Genomic DNA, 17,439 nt, shown 5'->3' with positions numbered 1-17,439 from the left:
ATACTTGGATATTATGCCAGGGGAAAAATTGGCATCAATTTAGGTTGCTAACATTGACATAATTTATTGACATCCAGTAAGAGGGGAGGGGATGAGGATAGTTAATTGGGACAGCTACATGTTTAAGTTTTACTTTATTAGAGTACATGATAATCTTGTGTAAGATCCAAGTAATAATAAATCAATTATTTAATTTCAAAGTTTTACTCATTTCCCGTATATGTTAAGCTTTTTTTATAATTTGCTGAAAAAAACAAAAATATTCAAAGAACTTAATTTAATTTCAATCTTGTAAAGTTACTTACAATCCCTAAAATTATCCTTTCCTAAAATTCATCAAATAATGAAACGCGTATTTTTAACTTCTTTTTTACATAAGGTTTTTTTTTTAATGCAACCATTTCGTAATCAATGAGCAAAACACTTAGAATTCGAATTTCAATCTGAAATTTTGCATGAGTAATCCTTAGTAGGTCAATTTTCCCTAAATCGAAAAAAAAGTTGGAAAAGTAACGGCTGGCGGCTCAGCCATTTTTTTGTACCTATTGTTGAATGATAGCAATAACCATTTTTAAAACTTCTAGTACCAACAGCTACCGACTAGAACCATTTGATAGCGTTTTGAAGTGGCAAAGAGTATTATGTGGAAATAGGTTTTGTGACTAATTTGCAACATAGAAAGCCAAAAATGGCAAAACGGCTGAGCCGCCAGCCGTTAGCCGTTACTTTTCCAACTTTTTGTTCGATTTAGGGAAAATACACCTACCAAGGATTACTCATGCAAAATGTCAGATGGAAATTCGAATTCTAAGTGCCATTTACTCATTGATTTCGAGAAGGTTGCATTAACCCCCCCCCCTCCCCCACTTATGGAACGATTAAATTAAATAATAAATAAATCTCAGTACAATTGTCTCTATTCTTGGCTTTTTATTTGGCAAATATTAAATTAATGTGCCAAGTAGGTAATTAATACTCTTATGTGAACAAGGATTACTGTATCCTTTAGTAATGAAAAGTTGATGAAAATTACAAAGACGGGCAAAATTTAATGAAGATAGGCTATCAAATTTGGGATATTGATACCCAATTTATGCATAGAACGACTAAATATATTTATTGAAAATCAGAAAATTATCGGCAGATATAGAAATTTTTTTATTTTTAAATGTGTTTCCTACCTACATTTAATCTTTTTGAGGACTATTCTTTTAGAATACGAGAAAGCACAATTAGTGGAAAAGGTAGAAACAGGCATGTTAAAACATAGTTATAAACATACGGATAATATGAATCAATGAGAAGGTACACCGCAAAACAATTTGCAACTTTCACATAATTGCACAAAAATTCGTACTTTACAGCCAACTAACATGCATTTTGAGCGTGCCTACTTTAATTGTCTTTCAACCATATATACAATTTAAACAAGGATAACAAAAACCATGACAAGCGAAGCATATGAAGAGAAAACAAGAAATTTCGAGACTAATTACATTAAAGAGAGTCTTGTAAGAATTCTATATTCACATTAAAATGAATGGATGGATGAATAGTGTGAGTTAGAGCTGACGGTAATTCGTTAATGGCATCTTAATTAAAAAATCTAGAAATTGTTTTAGCAACTAGGAAAGTCCCGTTAACGTAGATAATGTTTGACATCTTCGGTCATAAAGGAGCTAAGATACTATAGAACTAAAACTTAAGTACCAAATAATAGGATATGATAGTATCATAATTATCGGTTACTAAGCAGACTGCACATATAGAATAGCTTTCAAAAAATATGTATTGGCATTTTTCTATTTGCCTATGAAAAGAAATCCGAAATTTTTAAGCCTTGGGGGAGAACTTTGTATTGAAAATGTGTCTTTTAAAACTAAGTTGTTTTATCAAAATTGCCTAACGAGTACTACTCTCTCTCCCCCCCCCCCCCCCCTCTCATTTATGAAACAATTTTAAAATTAGGGGGTGTTTTTTTCTTATTCTTAAATGTTTTGGGGCCACTAACACTGAACTAAAATAATAAACAAATAAAAAAATAACCCCCCCCCCCCCCCTACCAAACAATATTTTTGCATAGCTCCGAATCCAATTAATTTCCATTGAATTAAACCGGGTTATAACCATAAAGAATCTAAATTTACTTTGGCCAATTTTAAAATATTATAATTTTCAACATATTTTGCATTGCCCTTCAAATCTAACTTAATATTAGAATCAATCTTGAACCCATTCACCCCCATAAAATAATCTCCCAAGCCTCCAAAGATTAAAATTTACATAATCATCCATTATCATTCAGTGTCCTATCCCTGTATCCTTATTATTTTCTCATTCATTCAGTTTCTGTACACCTATATTGGCCCAATCGCATGATATACTACAAATTACAAGGATGACAACTTTAATGTGATTGTGCAGCGCGGCAAACAAAAAATAAAAAAAAACATTGAAAATCAATCTGAACACACAGTTTTTAAAGGATCTAAAAAATGATGAATTTGCCAAATTTAAGCTGTCAAAATTAACACTTAATTAGGAAACTGCAAGAATAGGAATTTCAATCCTTATTTTTGTGATTTAAGGTAATCATTGGGGGGATAAAAGAATTGTAGATTAATAGAAACTGACATTTCACAGAGTTTTAATCCAGGTGTTTGATAACAAAATAGAATAACTTCCCCCCTTGAGTAGCAAGTAAACATTGGGGATAACCAGGATTGTAGAATAGTTTGTCAGTAATTGTCTAGGCCGTCCTAGGAATTATAGAGAAGCTACATTTCCTTACTAAATGAGATCACACCTACTTTATCATAATATGATGAAATTAAAAAAAAATCCATAGCAGATGACTTCTTAGATGTAATTAATAATTCAATAAGAATGACAAAAGCCATTAGTATCAAACCAAATAAATTTTTTTTGCTTATAATAAAACAATAAAAAAATGTCAGATGGACAGAAGTTACAACGCTACGTAATAAACAGACGGATGGACAAAATAGGTTGAAGGTGTATGTGTACCTTAGGTTTAAGTGTTCAAAAAACAAATCAATATTTAAAACCAAATTCATTTTTAATCAAAGGATCTAAAGGGATAAGACAATGGCCGATAAATTGATGTACATTTCAAATGAGACACAAAATAACCCCTTCTTTTAGTGGTTGACACGTTTAGAACACTAAACTTAAAAATCCAACCAATCAAATCAATAAAAGTCCCTTAAAGTTGTTAAGCCAACGAAAAAGAAAACATAGTATAAAACTTTGGGAACTAGTGTAATAGAAATAAGCCCAATATCCCCTTCTTCCCTGTATTTAATCTCTCTTAATTCAATTTCTTGACAACTTTTTCTGGTTGACTGTTTTCTGTTTTAGTTTTGTTTGTCTGTGACTCAGCTTTACTCAATTCAAAAAGCAATACTTTTCTAAAATAAAGATTTATCTGTCCGTCCGTAAAGGATACCTCTGATCGTTAAACTTAGGTATGCAAGAATCGGAACAATTTAAGCATCTCTGTAATCACACATAAAAACGTAAGTATGTCGTTATTGCATGTCGAATAGGATAATAAAAGACATTATATTTGCATCAAATTGTTGTTCTGATTCTGATAATATTGAATGAACAGTCACTTTATGTTTGTCCAAGTTCGTTTGTCCGTCAGATATATTGTCCTGTGTGACGTATGCCTGTGCTTTATGGATGTTGTCATCCTTGTTATAATAAGAATATGGAAACATATTCCGGAATTTGAAATATGGTATTCTTGTATTTCTTTATTATGGAAAAAGTGGTAGGGCAACGGTGTATAAAATAATCCTCCAAATTATAAGAAACAAATTTGAGTTAACTATCCTCTCCCTTTAGTTTCCAGTATGGCTTCGAAACCGATTAATATCCGCTGGATTAGAACCAGTTCTCAGCAATTCTGAAAAATTATGTATATCATCGTATTATAGAAATTTTATACGAATAATAAAACAACAATCATAAAATTAATACCAGTTATGTTAGATTGGACCTTCGGCCACTTGGGCCTAACAAAACTGGTTTTATTGTTTCATGCTTCAGATTTAAAAATTAGCAAAACTTCGCTTTAAAAATCTTCCTAACTGTCCCTAATCCTACTTTCTTCATGAATAAGTTTATCTATTGAAGAAATTTCCAAGTAAATCTCTTCTAAAGCAGACTTTCCTTATTGAAAAAGCGAAGATACTCTTTGACTTTGTGTTCCGTTGGATAAAATGCTATTGACAAAGGAAATACTGTTTTTTTTCTTCATGAAATTCAAAGTAAGAAAAATGCCTATTGAGTTTACTTAAAATTAAGGACTTTTTTTGAAACATTAATCAATCTACCAATTTATTCTTTCATACATGCAGGACATTAACCTTTAAAATCATCTTTGCTGCACTGTTTATGAACATTGTTTTCCTTGTTTATTCAACACACCTTAATTTGTTTATCTTTTTGTCAATCTTTTAAATAGACAGTGAAGTCTACTAATACACAATGTCCCCTCCCCCCCAGCTGAATGGCAAATATCTGAAGTTTATTTAGCAAGTACAATTATATTAAGTATCAAAACGCGTTTACTCTATTTTTGCTTAAAAGTTTGTTTTCAGAGCTTTGCTATGATGTCATCATTTTTAATGAAACTTTTATTATTTTTTATAAATTGAAAGCTTTTGCGATGCAATTTATGCACTTGACTAATTTTCCTTTTTAACAACTTACATTTTTTTTATAAATCAAATCTTTTTGGTAAGTGATTCAACTCTCAATATTATTAACTGTCATTTCTATTTGGGTCTGTCTATAAGTAATGCACTAGAAGTGGGATTTTGTCCTTAAGTAGCCTTAAACCTAAAAATGATAAGTAAAAATCTACTTCTAATAACAATTTTGAAGAAAAAAATTAACAGACAGACTTATAAGTTTCTATTCTATATATGTAAAAAAAATCTATCAAAAAAGGGAATGATGAAAATAAACGATTTGAAAATCAACCAACTTCAAGTAAAAACTGCCTTAATCAGGATTTTTAAAGCCAACAATTCTTAAAACAGATGAAAAAAAGTTTCGGTAATCACAGCCGCGATTTTAAAGCCGTGGCCATATTCCTAATTTTAAACAAACTTTTCTGCCGTTTAACTGAAAACAGAATTTAAATTCAGCAATGGCTGCTGCCTTCAAGCCGCATTTAAAATAAAAGGCTAATATGGGCTGCAAAAAAAAACAAGAATGGTTTTAAAATCTAACTTTCACTGGTCTTTTTCTTGAAAAAAAGGGAATTCCCCGTAGGTACCTTTTGTTAGAAATTCAGTTCAATTTTTCAAATTTTACATTTAAATATGCAATTCCATTTTCATTAGAAATCATAATATGTTTTTTCCTAATGTTTATTTGCTATTTTATAATTCACTTTGTCCATCAGTTTATCAGCTAAGGAAATTAAAAATAAACAAATGGAAACAAAATATCAATGTAACAATAATCTAAACAGTTATGTGCTTTTTCTGTATGTTTTAAAAGCTCAAAAATACAAGGATAACTAAAAAAAGATATTTTAATTACCGTCCACCCCTCCCCTTCCCCTCCAATATTTTTTTGTTCATTTTAGTGGGTACTTTCTGGTAGTAAACAATTCAGCTGTGAAAAAAAATTGTTTACTATGCAGAGTGACGCCAGTTTTTGGAAACATACATTGTAAGCAATGTCACATCATATTTGGAGGAATAAAGAGTACTGTGATTTTACATAAGTGGCGCATTTTTTGGCATCACCGTGGCTAGAAATACAATAGTGACTCAGTTTCTTCATTCTTGTCAGTTAAATCAGTTTCCTTCAAGATGGGAACCCGTCAACACCAAATAATTGTTGCTCTACTCGCAACTAGCGCCCTTTATTTGTCTGTTTTACTAGGTGTGCACAAATTGTTTATGGTTATCCGCTGATTTATACAACTACTTTAAAAAAGCGCTTAATATGTTAGACTTCAGTTAGGATTAAGTGATTTTTGTTGTTGTGATTGAATTGGGTTTTGTTTTCATTCTAAAGTTTTTAATCCAATTTCAATATGAGCCGATTTCATAAGTAAACAGAGCAGAAAAAAAATAATTTACTTTTCTTACACACTATACCACTATAGGCATTGGGGACCTTTTTATGAATTTTTGTACAGAATAATTGTCAAAAACTTCTTTGCATAACATAATTTAAGGTTTTTGAATGTTTAAATAATGAATGTACTTAAAATTTTAAATCAAAAGTAATGTATAAAAATTTAAAAAAACATTTAAAAAATTTTTAGTATAATTATTTCTAAGTAGTTGCTAAGGAAAATGTGAGCTTTTAAATGGCAAAGCAGCCATAAAAAAAACTAGTTACATAAGAAATGCCGGTCCAGAACTTGTTAAAGATGCAGATTCAAATCTCATATTTAGTGAAAGATTTGTGGTGGTTATGTAAAAAAAGGATGACAACATCCAAAAGTAGCAAAGCACAAAAAAATCATGGAAGGGAATAAGAACAAGGAAATTTAAAGAGCTTTTGGTAAAAAGGAAAAAAAGTAAATACTTACTGGATTCTCATGGGAATGTGAGGGAATCTTCACAAAAAAATCACCATCTATCTAATAGCAGCTGAGAAAATCAAATTTCCCCTTAGTGTTACTGACATACAGACAGACAGACAAAGTGAATTATAGAAAGCTTCGCTTTTAAAATTGTAGAAACAATTCTTTTTGTTTCTTATATAACAAAAGTTACAATTAAAAAATTTTAATTGATTTCTTTCATAAATATTGCATTGAAATTTACAAAGTTTAAGTTGCTATCAAATTATTTATTATTCTTTCTTTTAAAAGATATGTAAGTCTACTTTCTTTAAGGGCCTCTCAAGATAGGATATTAAAAACAAATCTTCAAAAACTGCGTCTTATCTTGACAACATATATGTATTTAAAAGGGTAAAAAGCAGGTCTGAAAGAATCCCCTTTTCTAAAAGTTAGAATTCACCAACCTACCAATCTCAATTCATAGTTTATGTAAAAGACTAAGCTAGACATATGTAACTTTTTCATTTGCAAAATATTGTATTATAGTTGAAGCAAATTTTAACTAGGTATCACTGAAGTGAAATTTACTAGTTTTTTATTTCGTTGTTCTTATTGAACTTGCATGATTAAACAAATGTTGCTTGAACAATAAATAAAACAAGGATTTAACTAAAGCCAAAATATTTTAGTCCATACTACATAAATAATCAAACAATATGACATTATTATGTAACTAAAATATAAGTTTTTAGAAGCATTACTTAACAAAATGACAAGTGATAATTGTAAGTTAATATTTTGTTGGAGGGGGGGGGGGGGGGGGGTCCTATTCCATAATCCTTGTCTCTGTGTTAGTCAGGGAGACAGAGATAGGTAATAAGAAATGAATTAAACATTCCTCATATTTTTACATACAATCTTCAACATTAAATAAGACGAACTTTTATAATAAACAAATTTTGTAATTTTTTTTTTACCTTGTAAAATGATATATGCTTATATCCCTGGATAAAATGAGACCCAAGGAAGATATTTTTCCAGATTAAACGAACCGGCGCTTTCCAAATGCTTACGCAACTACCAACTTTTTGGGTGTTGCATTTCATAAGCAAGTTGCAACACTTTATATTATGATTATAGAATGTGGATATTATGACAGGGGAAAAATTGTCGTTATTCTAGTTTGCTCACGTAGACATTAATTATTGGTCAGTTATTTATTTTGTAATTTGGAGGGGATGGGGGTTGATGGGGTGGATCGTTACTTTAGCCAGCTACATATTTCACTTTGTCAAAGTAAAAGAGAATCTGGTGTAAGATCCAAGAAATAATATATCCATTCTTTCTGTCCTTAAAAAATCAAATGTCTTATCTCTAACACGGCTGCAATTATTGAGATTTCTTTTAATTTGTCACAAGCAGGTTCTAAGCCACTATTATGGACGTTTGAAGGAGAGGGAAATGATTGACTGTAATTTTTTTTATTATTGAAACGCATAAAAGCTCAAGTGCCTCTATTGGCTTAAGTCTAAATGCAAAGGGGTGTTAGAATTGTATCAAAGTAGAGTTTTAATACTCAAATATTTCATCTTAAACTGTTTTTAAAGCATTTTTGAAAGGGGTATTAAAATATACTGTAGAATCATCCTGCAGAGTTAAAATAAGAATAAATTTCTTGGGGTAAATTTTTTTCTAAATTCATTACTTTTTACTAAAATCTAATGTGTTTTTTCTTTTTAAGTATAAGTCATTTTGTCTCTTATATACACTTACATAATAGCTTTTTTTGAGCAACATTTTAAACATACCAAGATAAAAATCAAATTCAAACTGAAAAGTCATTGTAATGTACATATGTACATTATTTTAAACCAAGCATTGAATATTTGTTATAAAGTAAAGGGAATGTCTTTGAGTTTGATTTATTGTTATAATAATGATTTAGGTGCTAGTTTTAAACTTAAACTATAAAAGGCCCAAACTATAGTTTTATTTTTAGGTGGAGCAACAGCCCAAGTAAATTTTGGAGGTCAAACAGCTCCCAGACCTAGTAATCCAACTAACCAACAAAACAGGAGACCAACAAGAAAAACTTCGAGGAATTTTAGTTTTCTTAATGGGGTAGTTGCAGGAAGTGCATTTAAACTTGAATTTAGTGAATTGCATATTTCTTTCTGTTTAATAGTTTAAAATGGATATATGGGACATTCATTTAAAAAAAAAAAAAATTTCTACCAGGTAGTCTAAAAAATATCAAGACTTCAAAAACCTTATATTTGTGATGACTATGATGCAACTTCATGCAACTACCAATTTAATAATTTTCATACTATTATTCTAGTAAATCATTTTACCCAATATTACAAATGCTGATAACAAAATATTTTGGTAATGATTCATAATTGATTTATTGGCGGCATAACATTTTGTAGGTTAGGAAATACAGGCAGAAAATTAGAATAGAAAGCCCATAAACTTATGAAATTATTTTTCTAAAATTCAAAATGTAAAATGAAAAAAAACTTTACTACTTTTGACTATATGAATATGTATACAACCTTATTCAAAACTATTACCATTAATCATATACAAGAATAATTAAGAAAAAAACTAAAATATAAAAAGGTTTAAGCCACAACAACCATGTCCAAATAATCAAGTGTACTGTGAAGTAGCAGAAGGTTATAACTTACATATATATTATTTTGAGGGAGGGGTGGTTTAGACTGTACATTATATTATTATTATAAATAGGTCCTCTCAATCATTGGCTTAAAAACTATGAGGACATTTCTTAAACCTTGATTAGTTGATACTAACTATCAGTCTTTCAACATTTCTATAAATAATTTCATCTACATTTTTGTGTATCATAATTTTGAGTGTACATTGTCTTGAGATATATAAATTATACTTTTTTAAAGTTTACCTTTCTTATATTTAATCTTAATTTAACTAAAATTCAAAAAATAAATAGGCTATCAAAGTTTTCACTGTGGGCTAGAATTGAATCAAGACAAAAGTAAGTGCCGAGCCCTGGGACCTATGTATGGTGAAAATAGACATAAAACCATGATGATTCCAGGTAAAACCAAAATATTTCAGCGGGGTCTTTTTGTTTTATTTCAATTTTAAGTTCTGAAAAAAAAATGAAAAAAATATGAAAATCTTTAATAAAAAACAAACAAAAACTGTTTTTCAAAATTTTTTTTCACTAAAAGATACAAACAACTTATATACATACTATAAGCTTTAAAAAAATCAAAATTTTCAAATTTAGGACTGCCTTTCCAAGGTTAGAAGAAAAATCCTAACAACGAATTCTAACATATTTCTGATCAACATAGCAATAAAACGTCTTTTGCTAAATCTTTAACATCAAAATTAAATAGCACTTACTAAAGACTTTTTTTCATTTAAACTTATACTTTTTACATTATTTAACTTTTAAGATTGTGTTTTTTTTAAAGAAAGGTTGCGTGATTTTTTTTCTCATAATTAATTTATCTTAATATGCTGCATTATAAGTGACTGACATTGTAGGCTGTGATGGCTTAGAAAACTCAATACCAGTTTTGTTAGCCCAGGCCATCGGCCCCTCGGGGCCTACAAAACTAGTTTTAATCTTTTTATTTTTATTTTACTATCTGCTAAAAGCTGTCTATAATCCCATACAATAAATAACTATTAAACATACCAATTAAAGTGAAACAGGGATCTTAAGGGATAAGACAAAGGATGTTAAATTGATTACTCCTTCTGTAGATTAATATTATTGGTTAAAAAGTTTGGACTTTGCATGTTTGAACCATCAAATCATTAATCAATTCATAAATTATCAATAAAACATACCAAGACTAATAGTATAAACCAAACAATCAAGATGAAAAATAAAGTTCCCAAAGTTTTTGAACCAATGAATGAGAAAATATTTATAAAGAACTTTGGGTACCAGCAAATTTTACATTCCAATGTTCCCTTGATCCATATTAAATCTACCATTTCACAAATTGAAGAATTTATTTATCAGTATAATTTATTTGTAAACAACAAAACAACAGGGAAGAAGGGGACATAAGAACTGTAAAGATTCTTAGAAATAGGAAAAGTTTTCTTTTGTGTGGACACTGCTAGTTTGAACCATCCAATTAAGATTTAATAAAAGACCAGTTAACTAATTAGATAACGTGTCTATAAAAACTTTTGGTACCAGTATAATTTATAGTCACATGCCATACTCGGCGAGGGTGAGGTAATAAAGAGTAGCTCACTTGTGACAGCGGGTCAAGGTATAATATACTTGAGCGTGGAGCTTAATAGCCCTAGTGGCTAAACAAAAGTGTTTCATCCTTCTTCATTACTACTTAGGTCCAAACACTAAGAAACAATGGCTACACAAACAAATAAACAGTCACATTTTTCCTCCCTTCTTGCCGATTTGCATGTATTTATCATGTATAAAATCAATTATTTATCATACATTGGAGGTAGGGGGCTTTGGACTGTTTATAACACTAGTCTAAAAAGTTCTATAATAATAATAATATAATAATGATTATTCGTTGGCTTATATTTTAGTAAAAATATTTTGTTTTGTTTATTCTAGGTTTTTTTAAAATGAAACTTATATGGAATGTGTCCCAGAAATAGAGAGGACAATTGACTGTTTAATAAACTAGTCTCTAAACTTTATAAAGACATTTCTTATTCTTTGACTTAACAACTATGGGTACTTTTGAATAGTTTTGTTTTTGTCTGTTTTCAGGGGAAATTTAATTTGTATAGCAGCTATTCAAGACAGACGGCTGCATTTTTTGTGAAGATTCCCTAAACAATTTACTTTGTATATCAGTCAAGGTCTATAAATATTAAAATTATAAAATACGCAAGAAAGGTTTCAGGATTTAAAGAAATTCTTTTTAAAACTGCTTGTCCATATTCCCATCTCATCCATGTTATTGATGTTGTCATCCTTGTTTCTTTCTTTCAGGGATCTTAAGGGATAAGACAAAGGACAATAAAGTGATACATGTAGATTTCCACAAATTATGACAAGGAAACTAACCATTTCTTATGTAAAATTATTGTTTGATTATATGTTTGTAAAATATTAGTTTGAAACCATTCCATTAATTTTAGTAAAAGTACACAATTTTTTTGAGCTAACGACGGTACTGGTGTGATTTACATCCCAATGTCCCCTCCCTCTTATAATTAACAAAATAAATTTTAAAACGGCATTCTGCTTTTCAAAACAGGATATTTAAATAATTTGTATGATAGAACAAAAGATCCTAAAACTCTAGACAAAAAGTAACAGGATGTCTTTCTGTCTATATATAAGTGTATGTTTAACGAAGGAGGGAGGGAGTGAACTGGACATAGAATTGTAAATCATATCCAAAGTTTTATAAACACATTTTCTCATCCTTTTGATAATTTATGAATTGATTAATGATTTGATGGTTCAAACATGCAAAGTCCAAACTTTTTAACCAATAATATTAATCTACAGAAGGAGTAATCAATTTATCATCCTTTGTCTTATCCCTTAAGATCCCTGTTTCACTTTAATTGGTATGTTTAATAGTTATTTATTGTATGGGATTATAGACAGCTTTTAGCAGATAGTAAAATAAAAATAAAAAGATTAAAACTAGTTTTGTAGGCCCCGAGGGGCCGATGGCCTGGGCTAACAAAACTGGTATTAAGTTTTCTAAGCCATCACAGCCTACAATGTCAGTCACTTATAATGCAGCATATTAAGATAAATTAATTATGAGAAAAAAAATCACGCAACCTTTCTTTAAAAAAAACACAATCTTAAAAGTTAAATAATGTAAAAAGTATAAGTTTAAATGAAAAAAAGTCTTTAGTAAGTGCTATTTAATTTTGATGTTAAAGATTTAGCAAAAGACGTTTTATTGCTATGTTGATCAGAAATATGTTAGAATTCGTTGTTAGGATTTTTCTTCTAACCTTGGAAAGGCAGTCCTAAATTTGAAAATTTTGATTTTTTTAAAGCTTATAGTATGTATATAAGTTGTTTGTATCTTTCAGTGAAAAAAAATTTTGAAAAACAGTTTTTGTTTGTTTTTTATTAAAGATTTTCATATTTTTTTCATTTTTTTTTCAGAACTTAAAATTGAAATAAAACAAAAAGACCCCGCTGAAATATTTTGGTTTTACCTGGAATCATCATGGTTTTATGTCTATTTTCACCATACATAGGTCCCAGGGCTCGGCACTTACTTTTGTCTTGATTCAATTCTAGCCCACAGTGTTTTATAATTTGTTTCTATTTAGATTTCCCAGATGATTTTACAAATGAATATGGAAGTTTCTCACATTTCTACCAAAGTGTAACTCAAGAAAGTTTTTCTCAAAGAATTTTTGGTGAAGAAGGTAAAAAAACATTTATAATTTTATCATATTACTAGCGGCTTCGCCCCTAGCCTCTAGGGGCTTTGCCCCAAGAGGTGATAAATTTTTTTTTTTGTGGCGAAATTCGTAAAAGGACCAAGGAAATCTTCAGCAAAAAAAAAAAATTGGGGGGATTTTTTTGTTTTTGAAAATAGCCCAAAACCACCATAGGACCAGATACCCTGAAGAGTAGAATTCGATCGGTTCAGTGGTTACCGAGATCTTAAGGGACGGACAGACAGACAGACGGACAGCAACATTCTACTTTGTATTATAGAAGATAATAAATATTATTGACAATATTAATAATTTGTTTTAGAGATCAGAGCTTGTGATGTTAGAAGGTCAACAATTTTTCCAAGGTAAATTCACATTTCTTTACAATACTCTTCTTAAAATTACCTAGATATGTACTTGAAATTTATATTTATCCTTGTAATAAAGTCTGCATCGAAGGATACTCTTCTTTTCAGAACTAAAATTGAAAATGGGCTAGGGTCAATCCCCATAAAGTTCCCCTAGAGAGCTCTAGGTATTTTCTTGAAATACATAATTATCCTATTAATAGAGTAACAGGATCTTGCTAAGCACTGAAATATGGTACTCATTTACAATGTAGCTTCTCATAGGTCCTAAAAATATTCATAACTATTTTGGGGAAGGGTACCACCATCCTCCCAAGATAAATACCCAAAAATATTTAACTAGTACCACCTAGTGGCCTTTAAGATATTTTTTGTTAAACAGCTGATCTTCACAAAGAATAAAAAGAAAACATTTTGCATGCCGCTAAAGGCCCATGTTGACGTAGCCACTGGTATTTTTTAAAGAGGAAGAGAAGTGATAAAATTAATGAAGTCTAACATAACAATGTTAACTTTTAAAGGAAGGCAAAGAACCTGCAAGGCGAATTTTTGTTTGTTCTGAATAGCATGAATTTCACTCAAGCTATTGAAATTGAAATTTGCATAGGTAAGTGTATTCATTTTATAATTGAGAATTACAAATTGAAGAAAAAACTTTAGGATCAGAGCTATTAAATTTCTGCATTTAAAAATCATAAGAATTTTTTATAATACATTATTAATATCAACACTTTTTCATGATTTCTTTTACAATTCAGGTGAAGGACAGAAATGTCTTTTAGATGAAGATAAGCCACAAGGTTCCACATCTTGCAGGTATGAGTTTTAACAATCACTGAACAAATTAACTTAACTTATTGATTGATGGTTTTTGTTAATTGAAATTAGAATTCTATGGATGTACAAACGTATTTGACATGTGTTTAGATAAAGCATATGTATTGTAAATATTCATGGATGTATTATTGACAGTTTAAACAATATGTACTTCAGCCAAGAGATTCATCAGTATTATTGTCATTTTTTTACAGCTAAAATTTAGTTTGCCATAATTACATCCATACTTTTTTGAATTGCACCGGTGAAAAAGCATATACCTACTGTACTTTTGTTGGATGTACAAATAACAGAACCCTGATTGTATTAATACTATAATTACATTAGGCAGGTGTATGCAAACTATCAGCTATTAGCATTGGATCAAAATGGTATCAGTAAGGTGGACTCGTTTCAACTTCCTTCTGCTTGTACATGCCATCATAACAATCCTATTGGATTTAGGATTTTTAAAAATATAACAGACAACCCACAACCTAAGATCACTTCACCTGTTTGTGACACAAATGCCTTAAGCAGAGGTGCACCAAGAATAGCAAACCTTTTAAGTCCAAAGAAACAGATACAACTTTGCAAAAAATCTCGACCCAAAAGGAGAGGAAAGTCTGATAATACTGTTGTATTCTTTCCTGGAACATCCAATCGAGGATGTCAATTGCTACAGCCAAAAGAATGTGCAAATAATAAGGTTATTTGTGATGATAATTCTGATTATCCTGAGGATGTAGTAAGACAAAGAATTCAGAGGGTATCAACTAAAATAAGGGATCTTTATTTAAAGGTAATATAAATAACATTTAAAACCAAAGATGCCAATCTTAAATCATATCAAAATTTGATTGTTATAAACCTGACTAGTACTTTGTTAAATAAAATTTTATGTAATTTATAATGTTAATAAATTGATTTTTTAGCCATCCTGCCTAGCTGTTACAAATGTAATAAATACAAGAAATGGATTTAATGAAGGAATTCAGTTATGTCAGGTAAAAAACATTTTTTAGAGAAAAGGGTCACATAAGCATATAGAGAAAAGAATAGAATATTACATTTAAGCTACTCGTAAACAAATTTTTTACCATAAAAGACAAATCCTCCCATTTCTAGGAAGTGTAAAATGACACTCACTTTTGATGGCTGTTTTCTTTTTGAGATCATTTTTTGTTTTATCCACACAATAAATTATAGAAGGCTATGATTTTTTGCAAGGAGCTTTGTATTGAAAATTGCCTTTTTTTCTGCTTCCTCTTACCAAATGGGGATGTAGTATTTTAAAATGAAAAAGGGGGGGTTATTTTAAATCTTATTCTTTTTCCTTAAGCATTAGCATAACTAAACTAGATAAAACAATTTTAATGCTATGTTATTATTTTACTATGTAGTATGTTTAATATTTTTCAGGGAATAACTAGAATTATGGCACCTACAAAGGCCCGAAACTTAAATGGCATTTGGAAGTACATAGTTAATATTGAAGGCTATACACAAACAATTGATACAGAAGAATGTAGCATGTAAGTAAATCATACAAAATATATAGGTATTTAGTGTTAAATTTTAGAGGAATTAAGGAAATTCAAATCTTTACTTCGCACTATATTTTGTAGTATTGAAGCTAATCTATAATTTACTTTATATGTCAGTCATTCTGTAATGCTATATGGGAAATGAGCTGCTATTTAAGATATACAGCTGATTTTTTGTGTGTAAAGATTTCCTTAATCAATGAGCATCAAAAATAAATTCTCTTTGCTTGTTAATATTTAAAATGTAAAAATAAGTGGGGAAGGTTTTGAACTTTCTTATCCAGTATGTTTCTATTATTTATTTTAACAAATGCCCTTGAGATCTCCTAGTCTGTTATGAACATTATCATTCTTGTTAGTATTTTAAAGACTTTAAAAGGGGAAGACGAATGTAAAACTTATTGAAACCAAAATTTAAAGTAAAAAAATTAAACTAAAAAAGAAGATACAGCATAAAAATTTGGTATGGTAGTTGCTTCTAAGAGGTGCAACTTGGATCTCTTTGAACTTTTTCGCTGAATTTTTTTTGTTTATAATAATATGTTAAGAGGATTTGGTTTTGAAGGAGAATCATCACACTGCACTTACAGTGGAACAGATGGACAAGATACAACACAAACTAACTGCAAACAAGTTTACAGGTTAAAAGTTTAAAGCACATATATTTTTGAAAATTATATCAATACCATTAGATGCGTAAATTTGAATAATTCAAATTTTTAACTGAATTTAAAGAGCATTATGTAGTTTTTAATTCACTAGAAGGCACAGATTGTTGACCATAAATGACTTTGGGGAGATTGAAGAAGATGACTTCAACATTCCATCTGCTTGTGCTTGTTATTACAGGTTAAAACATAAATTATTCATATTTATCTAAGGCAAAGTTACCATCAAATTTGTTCCTTTACATGTCAAAAATTATAATGATTAAATAGTGAATGGTATTATAAATTTTCATAACAATGGTTTGAGAAATATTTTAAAATTGCAAAAAAATATTTGTGTTACTTTGCTAAACCAAAAGTTTTAATTTGGAAAAATTTTGTCTTAATCAAGTTTTGCACCACAAAAAAGTATCTAAATAAATAGGTATCTACTTTCAGGAGAAATTACAATCCCTCACTGTTACTGAGAACAAAAAATTAACAGCATCATCTCAATGAAAATGCTCAAATTAACAGGAATTCATGATTCTCACTTAAATAGATTCTTAATTGTAAATTGTTATACGACAAAGTGTTCCCAATTGTTAAGGCTTATTGTAAATGTCTACTTAAAGCCTTAAAATTATAAAATTATTTTAATTAAAAGATTACCATCTTTCATTAAACCAAAATTTTGTCTTTCCTAAGTATGTAAAGCTATGTTTATCAAACTATATTATTTGGATTATTTGTTTTTTATTATTATCATTGATATTTAATCTCATTTATAATATGAAATACATTATTTTATAATAAAGCTTTTTATATCTTATATATTTTATGGACAGTTAAAAACACAGAGTATAACCACTCTAATATTGACAAAACAGCTAAAAAATGAAAAGATGTCTTTCATGTAAGCGTCAAGACATTAAATGCATGAATCATTTTTATTTTCTTAAAATAGCAACAAATTGTTAAGATGAGCCTGGTTTTCATTTCTCATCATATAAACTAGAGTAGATAGTTAGATTTATGTATGTTTAAAGGTCTATAAACCAGAGTGATAAATATGT

The 17,439-nt window shown here is 29.4% G+C and overlaps 2 protein-coding genes across 2 annotated transcripts in view; one reads left to right on the top strand and one right to left on the bottom strand.

The window, feature by feature from the left end:
• LOC145331957 (uncharacterized) overlaps positions 1–17,439 on the bottom strand; it is a 40,821-nt gene that overhangs the window by 13,732 nt on the left and 9,650 nt on the right. The window lies entirely within an intron of this gene.
• Positions 5,781–17,180, top strand: LOC145331959 (uncharacterized). Its single transcript, XM_080176831.1, has 13 exons — positions 5,781–5,931; positions 8,565–8,665; positions 9,192–9,246; positions 12,872–12,970; positions 13,308–13,350; positions 13,875–13,960; positions 14,112–14,169; positions 14,518–14,971; positions 15,105–15,176; positions 15,592–15,704; positions 16,265–16,357; positions 16,479–16,565; positions 16,823–17,180. Exons 1-13 carry the CDS (start codon positions 5,859–5,861, stop codon positions 16,863–16,865), a joined length of 1,377 nt encoding a protein of 458 aa, XP_080032957.1. The 5' UTR covers positions 5,781–5,858; the 3' UTR covers positions 16,866–17,180.

Source organism: Acartia tonsa, chromosome 11 (genome assembly GCF_053477335.1).
Source record: "Acartia tonsa isolate MP-2025a chromosome 11, ASM5347733v1, whole genome shotgun sequence".
NCBI classification, from domain to species: domain Eukaryota; kingdom Metazoa; phylum Arthropoda; class Copepoda; order Calanoida; family Acartiidae; genus Acartia; species Acartia tonsa.
The sequence above is the reverse complement of the archived record's forward strand: the minus strand, read 5'-3'. Positions and strand labels throughout refer to the sequence as shown.

Excerpts from the sequence above, each read along its gene's own strand:
- LOC145331959 (XM_080176831.1), top strand. The coding sequence starts at position 5,859 with ATGGGAACCCGTCAACACCAAATAATTGTTGCTCTACTCGCAACTAGC. Across the intron at positions 13,961-14,111 it reads TGAAATTGAAATTTGCATAG|GTGAAGGACAGAAATGTCTT; the intron begins GTAAGTGTATTC and ends TTTACAATTCAG. Across the intron at positions 14,972-15,104 it reads TAAGGGATCTTTATTTAAAG|CCATCCTGCCTAGCTGTTAC; the intron begins GTAATATAAATA and ends TTGATTTTTTAG.